At 47.3% G+C, this 11,938-nt stretch overlaps 1 protein-coding gene across 1 annotated transcript; it reads right to left on the reverse strand.

The window, feature by feature from the left end:
• Positions 1 to 432: 432 nt before the first annotated feature.
• taar1b (trace amine associated receptor 1b) lies at positions 433 to 1,427 on the reverse strand. The gene is given in 3 exon segments (XM_077219745.1): positions 433 to 641; positions 644 to 752; positions 754 to 1,427. Coding segments are annotated over 3 exon segments (987 nt in total). The 5' UTR covers positions 1,423 to 1,427.
• Positions 1,428 to 11,938: the final 10,511 nt, after the last annotated feature.

Raw genomic sequence — 11,938 nt, forward strand, 5'->3', positions numbered from 1 at the left:
TAGGGGGGAGTGATCTCAATTCCGAATTTCTGAGTCGAATTTGTTGGTGTGTGAATGTCTTGTTTCAGTACGGTGACCGTTATACAATTGACTGTTGTTATTCTGGCATGAATTACTGTAATGAATTTCTTACTTTCTTACAATAAAATTCTGAAATGCATTGAATTCTGAAATGCACAAATTAACAAAAGAACACACATTATAAAGACATTTCATATTTAATAGTATTATGAGATTGTGTTTAATACATTAAAACTTTAAAAAAATGCAATTGGTTTGTGTTTTCATGCAAGTATGGGCTGAGTTTGGTCACATTTATACTGTATTGACCAGCAGGTGCTGCCACCTGCCAGTGAATCACTTTGCAAATAAAATTAATTGACCCAAATGATTCAAGCGTATTCTAGTATGCTATTCCTAATTAGACCTTGGTTACAAGTATAACTCTTTTCTGCTGCTATTGTTTTGAAATATTTCCCAAGTTACAATAATCCTCACAGCTTTTCTGAACCAAGAATACATAAATGCATACATAAAAGGATTTAAGGTGGAATTAACATAGCCAAACCAAACAAGTGCATCAATCAGCATTGGGGGTGGTGTGTAGCCAATAAAAGGATTCAGGATGTTACAGAGGAAAAGGGAGTCCAGCAAACCAGGAAACCTCCAACCACGATAGCAATCGTTATTGTAGCCTTCCGTGCATGCATGCTTCCTGACGGATAACTTCTCCTAAGCTGGTTCAGTTTGGATTAATAGATCTCGCTTGGTTTGGGCCACCATATAGATTCTAGAATAGATCCCAATAATAATGAATCCAGGGATGTAGAAAGAAACCAGGGAGGTGACTACCGCCGGACCGTGACTAAAGAAGATGTGGCACCCTCCTACACAGTGTACATGTGCTTCGTAGAAGTCCTTGGCATCCTGAAGGTTGAGCTCAAAGAAGATAATCGCATAAGCGAATATGGCAGGGATTAGCCAGCTGGTAAATATCATAAACAGCACAGTTGGAAAACCGATGCGGGAATGATACGTTGATGGGCTGCACACTGCACAACAGCGCTCAGCAGACACACTCACAAGATGGAAAATCGAAGCGGTGCTGAGAGTAATGTCAACGCATGTGTGTAACTTACACAAGAAATCACCAAAATACCAACAGCCCTGAATGGAACGAAAGGCACTCAATGGCATTACAAACAGCTCGAGCAGAAAGTCACACAAAGTGAGAGACAGAATCAGCTGGTTTGTTGGTGTGTAGAGTTGCTTGAAATGCCCTATGGAGATGATGACCAGTAAATTCCCAATGACAGTCACAAAAGTGATCAACATAACAGCAATGAGCATCGGAACGTGGACACTGTTCGGTCGTACATACCTCCCACATGATCCATTCAAAGCCTCATAACAGAGATCCATTTTAGTGTCTCCTAGTCCATTGAGCAAGATCCGATGTTGAATGATACATGAAGCAGAAACTCATGAAAACGTCTCAGGTTACGACTGTAACCGTTCCCTGAGAACAGGGAACGAGACAATACGTCATCGACGCTATGGGGAACGCCTCAGGCGTGACATGTGTCTGAAATCAAGTATCAACTCACAGCAATCATGTTGACCGGCGACAGCCCGTGCTTCATCAGAGCACGCAACCTGGATGTATAAAAAGGGCGCCTTGAGACCGTGACAACATCCTATCGTCTGAAGGGACTGTTGCAGGCAGGCCCCGAGGTATGGCAGGGAGACGTATTGTCTCGTTCCCTGTTCTCAGGGAACCTAGGTTACAGTCGTAACCTGAGACGTTCCCTTTCGAAGGGAAACTCAACAATACGTCATCGACGCTATGGGGAACGAAATACCCACGCCGCCATACTGAGGGGAGTGCATGCCCAATGGCAGTGACAACTGTCAGAACCAGTAATACAAAGGACACTAAAACCACTCACCGTAGGTCATGTTGGGCTGTCAGTGACAGCACTCACTACCGGTCATAGCCCAAGCTAATGAACCGAGAAAACTGCCAGAACATAGTTCATGGGAGGTATATCTGGGCCAGCTCAAAGGCTTAGGACCACAACTTCCTAATAGAAGGGGTCCCTTCTAGGGAGTGTGGCTAGGGGACTCAAGGGACTCCCAGCCAGTCACTATTCAGGAGAGCATGCCTCCTGACATGCCACCAGGCTGGCCTGGTGATCTATACTAAGACGCACAGTCTGGCCATTGCCTGTCTGTCCAAGATAGAGCCTCTGGAAACTGCCTTGGAAAAGGCATCCAAAACTGAAGGCCTGCAAAGCTGGCAGAAACCATTCAGTTCCGGATCACAGAGACGGGACCACCTGGAGAGAGTAACTCAACCTCAAGCAATAACGGAAGTCGTCCACTCAATCCATGGGTCTACCCAGTGCTCGTTCTGAACACTGAGGGAGTAAGAGAGGGATCAAAACCAGAAAGGTCTCCTGAGGCCAAGACCTGATTATCCCCTATGTGGGGAGCTCCAGTACATGAGAGCTCATATCAGGAAGGTCGGTGTGGCCTGAAACCTGAAGACCACAGCATGTGGGAGCTCATATCAGGAAGGCCGGAAAAACCAGTAACCTGATACCCAGAATATGGGAGCTCATAACCAGGAAGGCCTGATAAGGCATGTAACCTGACAACCACACCACGTGGGGCTACATTAGAAAGTACATGAAACAAAAGTGCATGTACTTAGCCATTCTGAGTCCAGAAAAGGCCTGGATGAGGAATGTTAGCTAGAAAGGCGTCTGTCGTAGCATACTTTGACGACAAGACGCATCTGGAATGGGACCCGAGGTGAAAGACTTGGGTCTGGGCCACATAGAAAGGGACCGAAGCGTACAGCGCATGACCCTTACCATAAAAATGAATTTTAGAAAGTACACAAGATGTGACTTACCATAAGTATGGTTTGACATGACCAGGAAGGCCAGATGAGGCCTGTAACCTGATAGTCAAAATGTGTGGGAGCTCACATTCAGGAAGGCCGGGTGAGGCCTGTAACCTGGCGACCACAGTATGTGGGAGCTCATATTCAGGAAGGCCGGGTGAGGCCTGTAACCTGGCGACCACAGCAGTAGGTGGGAGCTCATACTCAGGAAGGCCGGTGAGGCCCGAAACCTGGCAACCACAACCTGTGGGAGCTTACTTTCAGGAAGGCCTGGTGAGGCCTGTAACCTGACAACCACACCATGTGGGGCTACTTCCAGAAAGGCCATAAATATGGATTTTAGAAAGTACATGAAACGGAAGTGCATGAACTTAGCCATTCTGAGTCCAGGAAGGCCTGGATCAAAAAGTGGAAGTTAGGTAGAGAAAGGCATCTATCGTAGCATACTTCGACGACAGGACGCATCTAGAGTGGGACCCAAGGTGAAAGACCGGGGTCTAGCCACATAGGAAGGGACTGAAGCGTACAGCGCACGACCCTTACCATAAAAAATAGATTTTAGAAAGTACACAAGACGTTTCGTTGTGTGACTTACCATAAGTATGGGTTTAAGAAGGTACAGAGCGTACAAAGAAAATAGATTAAAAGTAAATGTGCATGTACTTCATCACTCTAAATTCAGGAGGCCGGTTTTGAGGCCTGAATTTTGCCCATGATCAGGAAGGCCAGATGAGGCCTGTCACCTGATAGTCATAGGCCCAATATGTGGGAGCCCATAACCAGGAAGGCCGGGTGAGGCCTGTAACCTGCAACCACAGTATGTGGGAGCTCATATTCAGGAAGGCAGGGTGAGGCTTGTAACCTGGCGACCACGGTGTGTGGGAGCTCACGTTCAGGAAGGCCTGGTGAGGCCTGTAACTTGGCGACAACAATATGTGGGAGCTCATAACCAGGCAGGTCGGGTGAGGCCTGTAACCTGGCGACCACAGCATGTAGGAGCTCACACCCAGGAAGGCCTAAGAGGCCTAAAACCTGGTGACCACAGTGTGTGGGAACCCACATTCAGGAAGGCTGGATGAAGCCTGTAACCTGTCCTGTGGAAGCTCATGGGGGCTCATACTCAGGAAGGCAGGGTGAGGCCTATAACCTTGCGACCACAGTATGTGGGAGCTCATATTCAGGAAGGCCGGGTGAGGCCTGTAACCTGGCGACCACAGTATGTGGGAGCCCATAACCAGGAAGGCCGGCTGGGGCCTGTCACCTGCCACAGAATGTGTGGGGCCACAGTGTCTGGGAGCTCAAATTCAGGGAGGCCGTGTGAGGCCTGTGACCTGAAATGTCAAAGCCCATCACCAGGAAGGCCGGTGAGGCCCGTAACCCGGCAACCACATTATGTGGGAGCCCACACTCAGGAAGGCCGGGTGAGGCCTGTAACCTGTCGACCACAGTATGTGGGAGCTCACATTCAGGGAGGCCGGGAGAGGCCTGCAACCTGACATGTAGAAGCCCATCACCAGGAAGGCCGGTGAGGCCTGTCACCTGGCGACCACAGTGTGTGGGAGCTCATAACCAAGAAGGCCGGATGAGGCCTATAACCTGGCGACCACAGTGTGTGGGAGCTCATAACCAGGAAGGCCGGATGAGGCCTGTAACCTGGCGACCACAGTGTGTGGGAGCTCATAACCAGGAAGGCCAGATGAGGCCTGTAACCTGGCAACCACAGTGTGTGGGAGCTCACGTTCAGGGAGGCCGGGTGAGGCCTACAACCTGACAACCACAGTATGTGGGAGCTCACATTCAGGAATCACATTCACATTCAGGAATTACCCGGTAAGGCCTGTAACGGTACATGTGGAAGCTCATAGCCTGGAAGGCCTGGCGAGGCCTGTAACCTGGCGACCACAGTATGTGGGAGCTCGACTCACAACCTTGCTTACCAAACATGTCCCCGGCTCTGTACAGGAGGCGAGTTCTGAAAAAGAAGAGAAAAATGTTATTTGCGCAAAAGAACATTTTCACTCAGCATAAAAACCTGCATCATGCGGAATGAGGCACACCGGGAGTCAGAAACTCAGTAACCCCCTCTTTCTTTTCTTTCTTTTTTTTTTTACTGTTTCACAAGTAAAGGTAAGGCGCTCCTATCAACCAAGCTGAAGCGGGCCATCTGAGAATTCATGAGCTCATCATGGGCCCTGCCCCAGGCCTGATGTAGGAGGAGCCTGGGAGCGATGGTGGATAGGAGACAAGATACAGGGAGGTTAAAGTTTGGTCTGAGAACGTTTGCTCTGGATCACCTCCCTGAGATTGTGCCTCCCGCGGGAGTTACGCCTCCTGCGTGCCCTGCTCCTTCTGCTAGGAGGAGGGGGCGCGCGGGAAGCGACACTGGCCTTCTGGGTCTGTCTGTGATCCTCAGACCACAACGGACCAGGCCCTCCCACCTGCCTGGGCTGGGCCGAGGACCTCCGCGGTATGCAGCTCTTAAACAACGCAGAGCGCGCCCTCGCCTCCCTGAACTTATCGACCACCGTGTCGACGGAAGGTCCGAAAAGCTCGAAACCGGCGAATCGAGGAGAAAGGTTTTTTCTTTCTCCCCGATGTCAACCTGGTTGAGCCACAGATGCCTCTCGGTGGCCACCATTGTCGCCATCGAACGACCGATGGAGGCAGCAGATTGTTTGGTGGCCCGGAGAGACAAATCCGTGGTGCGGCGCAGCTCTGCGACCGCGTCAGGGGACAGACCGGCCCCCTGATCGAGGTCCCGCAGCAGGTCGGCCTGGTAGGCCTGAAGGACCGCGAGGGTGTGCAGATCCGCTCCTGCCTGACCTGCTGCTGTGTACGCTCTGCCATTCAAGCGTGATGTAGTCTTAAGCGGCTTGGATGGCAGGGACGGAGCTCCTAGTGACGAAGAGCTGTAATCTGTTGGTGGCGCGCCCCATAACATCCACCAACTCAGCGTACACTGGGCAGGAGGGCTGAGATGGTTCAGTCTCAACCAGAATAACATCAGCAGCAGCCAACTCCTGCCCGGCCCGAAGAGAACCAGTTACAGATCCATCTGAAAGAGAAAGAACCTCTTCAACATCGATCTGTAACTCACCCTCGTCAGCTGGCAGATCATCCGCGAGGTTAACGCCCCTCTCCAGACGATCTGCCAGCTCCATCTGAGAGCCTCACGAGCTCATGCGCCGCTGAGCCTCAGCCCGAGCGGGACCAACACCGCAGGGTTCAGATGCCGCGCCCACTTCCCTCGAGAAGTGGGACAGACGAGAGCGGAGAGTTCTTAGATAAAAACTCTCACAGTTTGCGCAGGAAGCTCCCTCGAGAACTTCCCGCGCGTGCTCCTCTCCCAGGCAGAAAACGCACAGATCGTGTGAGTCCTCCGGTGTCAAGTACCTGGGACACGGGTCAGCAGACTTGCGGAAGGAATTTACTCCCCTCTTCTATGTATGCTTCATATTTGCCTTGTTGAACTCTTCAAACAGACAAAAACAGTCCCTGAAGACGAAAAGATGTTGTCACGGTCTCTGCGCCCTTTTTATACATCCAGGTTGCGTTCTCTGATGAAGCACGGGCTGTCGCCGGTCAACATGATTGCTGTGAGTTGATACTTGATTTCAGACACCTGTCACACCTGAGACGTTCCCCATAGCGTCGATGACGTATTGTTGAGTTCCCTTCGAAAGGGAGCTAATAGTCGTATGGATGGGCTGGTTTTAGTCTGTTTAATTCAAATAGCTCTGTTGACATTTGTACCATCTACATTGTAAAACGGCTATAAATAACGCCATGGTTTAAATTAAAGCCCAAACAGACTTTCTCCCGAGGGAGACATGAGTTTTCCAGAATTTTCCTTTTAAGGAATTCTAATAAAAGAAGCTACTATAGTCTCTCTAAGCAGCACATTTTCTCATAAAATATTAATAGAGATACTTAGAAAAAACTGAATGTGTCTTTTCAGCTTCTGTTAGCAAATCATTTGCATATTAAATTATTCCACCTGCTTTATACCTGTACACCTAACGGGCAAAGTCCAGTAAAACTGTCTATATATTTATCCATGAGTCAGGTTAAAATAACAACTGTAACTAAGTTTGTTAGCATTTACATGCACATGTGGACTACAAGAGCAAACAGCTGCACGTTAAGAAACAAAACAAATCAAAACAGAAGCTCCATTCCCATCTCCATGAAAGCACACTATTAGCAAACCTAATGCTGATAAGTGAAAAGGGAGATAAGGAATAAAAAAGCATGGGTACAATGGACTGGAAGCTAACTTGGCTGTCCTAAAGAACATTCAATTATTAATAATTTTTAGGGGGAAAGGACGGAATATGGCCATATATAACTAAAGTACATATAGATAACATTTGTAAATCATAATTTATTCACAAAACAATTTCCAACCTTCTACTTAAAAAAAAATAATTCAGCAGAAAGCCCTGCTGCTACATAAAATGACAGAAACTGTACTGTAGCCCAAGTACCACCTCATAAACCAGCAAAATAAGTTATTTCAGCAAAGAAATTAGTTTTTTCTGCAATGCTTTATAACTGTTCTGCATTTCCTCCTACATTTAGGCCTGATGACTTAATCTCATTTTACATTACAGCAATCTCATTACATTATAGATACTTTACCAGTGAACAGTTTGCACTTAAAAGGCATCAAATGTGTTTTCTCAAATTTCGAGGTGTACAACTCAAAACAAATGTGTGCAATTTCTGAAACTGCAAGAAAGTGACATCATGACAACGCTGATTGGCTGATGGGACCACAAGAATGCACAAAGTCTCACAGACAGCAGACAAGAAAAAAAATTTAATATTTAAAATATTTAATATTTAAAGCTCCAGTCTGTAACTTTTTTGGGTTAAAAATGATCCAAAATACAGTTTTGAGCAAGTACATAACCAGCTGTGTTCAAAACTATCTGCTTGCCTCGATTCAAAATGGTAAGCTTGTAACAATGCTTTTAATTCCAGTGGTACTGGTGGATTTCCGCGGGAAATTCAAGCATGTCTTTGCGTCATTACGTCACATCTGTACACATAAAGAAGGTATCCCGGCTAGTAGGCTATATATTGAGGATGTTGGAGGTGGAGATTAATAGGGATTTCTCACAGCACTTGATATAATTAAACGTATTAATTTGATGGCGCATCCAGAAAGGTTCAAATGACAATCACCAGTGACAACTGGAGATTCACCCTTTGTAAAATACAAAAGACTTCGGACTTTCGGTTGGCTAGAGAAAAAGAAAGAGACTGCAACCGGGCCCATGCGAAAAAAAAGGATAAATATCTGAAGGGCATAAATGTTGTCACACAATACTGATGTTGACATTAACAATTTGAGAACAAAGTAAATTTGCACGGTTTGACGTGATATGATAAGCGATCGTTAGATTTAATCAGGACGATTTACTGCAATGCTTTTTTTCCCTTAGTTGGTCAGAAAAAAAGTGGATGTTCCTTGTTCAAATGAGATTTTGCAGTGAAAATTCTTATGTTGGTCATACTTCCAAAAAGTAGAATCTGTGATTCTGAATGAGAGTATCCACACTGGCGCGGTGACTGACAGCCGCACATTCTCCTCAAAACATTGGATTCATCCACGCTGTGCTGTGCCGAGGCTTGATAAAGTTGATAATTCCGCGAATAACTGCAATTGCAGATTTCGAACAGAGATCCAGATAAAGAGGAAAAACGTCTCGGGTTATGACTATAACCCTTGTTCCCTGAGAAGGGAACGAGACACTGCGTCGTTGAAAACAACTCTTTGGGGACGCTCCCTTAGCGTGCGTCTCTGAAGTATGAATGAAACTATTCCAATCCTGATTGGTGTTGCGTCATGACGTAACATGTGACGGCATAACCGAATGTGGTTATGCCGGCGCCGGCACACACACACACTAGCCTAGTGATGAAGCAAGACGCTCTCAGGCCCTAAAGGGCGTGGCTGGATGACGCAGTGTCTCGTTCCCTTCTCAGGGAACAAGGGTTATAGTCATAACCCGAGATGTTCCCTTTCGAGGGAACTCGCACTGCGTCGTTGAAAACGACTCTTTGGGGAACGAATGCCCACTAGGCCACGCACCGAAATAGGCCTGCCCTGGAGTGAAACTAATTCAGGCACTCAGCTAGGACGAGAGCACATGTGCGCCAGGCGTACTAGGGAGTTGTAGACTATAGAACCTAAAGAAAGTGTGCGGGGTAGCCCAACCGGCTGCCTCACAGATCTCCTGGAGGGGAACTCCCGAGAGGAGGGCCCTAGAGGACGCCATGCCTCTAGTCGAATGAGCCCTTATGGCCAGAGGTGAAGGCAAATTGCGCACCTCATAAGCCAAGGCAATAGCCTGCACAATCCAGTTACTAATAGTTTGCTTGGATGCCGGGAGCCCTCTCCTAGGTGAACCAAAACACACTAACAGTTGGTCCGACCTCCTCCAAGAAGAGGACCTCTCGAGGTAAATACTCAAAGCTCTGACGGGGCAGAGCAAATGAAGCTTCTCTTGTTCTGCCGACACATGAGGTGGAGGATGGAACGCCTGAAGGGTCGTAGACCTAGCCGTATTAGCAGGCACTTTAGGCACATAGCCCGGTCTCGGGTGCAAGAAGGCCTTAACCTTGCCAGGGGCAAACTCCAAGCAAGCTGGTGTCACTGCCAGGGCTAGGAGATCTCCCACCCTCTTAAGAGAGGTGATGGCTAAGAGAAAGACCAATTTGTAAGTAAGATCTTTAGGCGAATCCGACTGAAGAGGTTCGAAGGGGGCCAGGGATAACCCTTCCAGAACCACTGCCAAGTCCCAGGCCGGAACCCTGGACCTGGTTGTCGGTCTCATCCTCCAAGTTAGAAAACGAATGACCAGTTGGTGCCTCGCCAGAGGCCCATCACTTAATGGCACGTGGAAAGCCGCAATAGCAGCCACATATACCTTAAGCGTGGAAGGGGAGAGACCTGCAGAGAAACGATCTTGAAGAAACTCCTGAACTGAAGCCACCGGGCAGTTAACTGGGTCTAAATTATGTTCTCTACACCAAGTGACAAAAACATTCCACTTGAGGCTATATAATCTCCTAGTAGACTGAGCCCTAGAGCTAAGTATGGTTTCAACCACCCCGGCTGATAGACCAGCATTTAGGTACTGAACCCCCTCAGAGGCCAGGCCCACAGTTTCCACAGCTCTGGGTGAGGGTGGAAGATTGTGCCCTCCACCTGAGACAATAGATCTCTCCTCAGAGGAATCTGTCATGGCTGAGCTATCAGGAGTGAAATTATGTCTGAAAACCATACTCGGGTCGGCCACATTGGGGCAACCGGAAGTAGACTGATGACCTCCTGACGGACCCTCTCCAGGACTGCCGGAAGCAGAGCGATCGGGGGAAATGCGTACAGACGAAGCCTCGGCCAGGCCTGTACCATGGCATCCAACCCCAGTGGGGCTGGATGTGAGAGGGAGAACCAAAGTGGGCAGTGGGACGTCTCTCGAGACGCGAATAGATCCACTTCCATGGGCCCAAACCTCTCCCATATCAACTTCACCACATTCATTTTCCCATATCAACTTCATTCTCTTAGCCAGGCACAATCTTCCACCCACACCCAGAGCTGTGGAAACTGTGGGCCTGGCCTCTGAGGGGGTTCAGTACCTAAACGCTGGTCTATCAGCCGGGGTGGTTGAAACCATACTTAGCTCTAGGGCTCCGTCTACTAGGAGATTATATGGCCTCAAGTGGAATGTTTTCGTCACTTGGTGTAGAGAACATAATTTAGACCCAGTTAATAATAATAATAATGCATTTTATTTAATGGCGCCTTTCATAACACCCAAGGTCACCTCAAAGCAAATAAACAGGTCACTGCATAAGACAATACACACAACAAACAAGCCACATACAAATAAGGTGCATTAAAAACTCAAAACAAGATGTTATAAAAAAGCCTGTAAAAAAAGATATGTCTTAAGACGCGTTTTAAAAGTCAACAAGAAGTCGCTATTGCGAACATCAAGGGGAAGAGAGTTCCATAGGCGGGGGGCAGCATAACTAAAAGATCTGGCACCCAAGGTAGTAAGTCGAGTCCGAGGTACCACAAGAGAAATTGAAGATGAAGATCTGAGAGCCCGTGAAGGAGTGTAAACATGGAGAAGTTGTGAAAGGTAATAGGGTGCAAGATTATGGAGTGCCTTATAAGTAAGTAGCAGGATCTTGAATTCAACTCTATACTTTACGGGAAGCCAGTGCAATTGCTGAAGAACTGGAGAAATGTGCTCAGTATAAGGTGTTCTAGAGAGAACACGAGCTGCAGAATTCTGAACCGACTGACGCTTATGGAGCAGTTTGGAGGGAATACCTGTGAGAAGAGCATTACAATAGTCTATACGTGAAGTGACCAGTGCGTGAATAAGTACTGCAGTATTATTATTTGAAAGAAAGGGACGGAGACGGTTAATATTACGCAAGTGGAAGTATGCAATCCGCGTGATATTATTAATTTGAGCTTCAAAGGATAGTGTGCTATCCATGATGACACCCAAACTTTTAACCTGTGAAGAAGGACCGATTGCAGTATTGTCAATGTACACAGAAAGACAATTAGTTTTAGACAAAACAGATCTAGTCCCAACAAGCAAAGCCTCAGTTTTGTTGCCATTTACCTTCAAGAAGTTGGCTGAAAGCCAATCTTTGATTTCAGCTAAACAGCTGGATAAAGATGGTGGTGGAAAAGAAGCGGTGGGTTTGGCAGACAGGTAAAGTTGGGTGTCATCCGCATAACAGTGAAAATGAATCCTGTATTTCCTTAAAATATAACCAAGAGGGAGCATATAGATAATAAAAAGAAGCGGGCCCAAGACAGAACCCTGGGGAACACCAGTGGTGACTGTAGATTACCTTTTAATTGAATACGCTGATTGCGTCCAGATAGATATGACCTAAACCAAGACAGAGCAGTGCCAGTAATACCAATAGAAGCTAATCTGTCAAGAATTATCTTATGTGAGACAGTATCAAAGGCAGCGCTCA

Source organism: Siphateles boraxobius, unplaced genomic scaffold (assembly GCF_051911475.1).
Source record: "Siphateles boraxobius isolate OS27281-9 unplaced genomic scaffold, OSU_SipBor_1 8, whole genome shotgun sequence".
NCBI classification, from domain to species: Eukaryota; Metazoa; Chordata; class Actinopteri; order Cypriniformes; family Leuciscidae; genus Siphateles; species Siphateles boraxobius.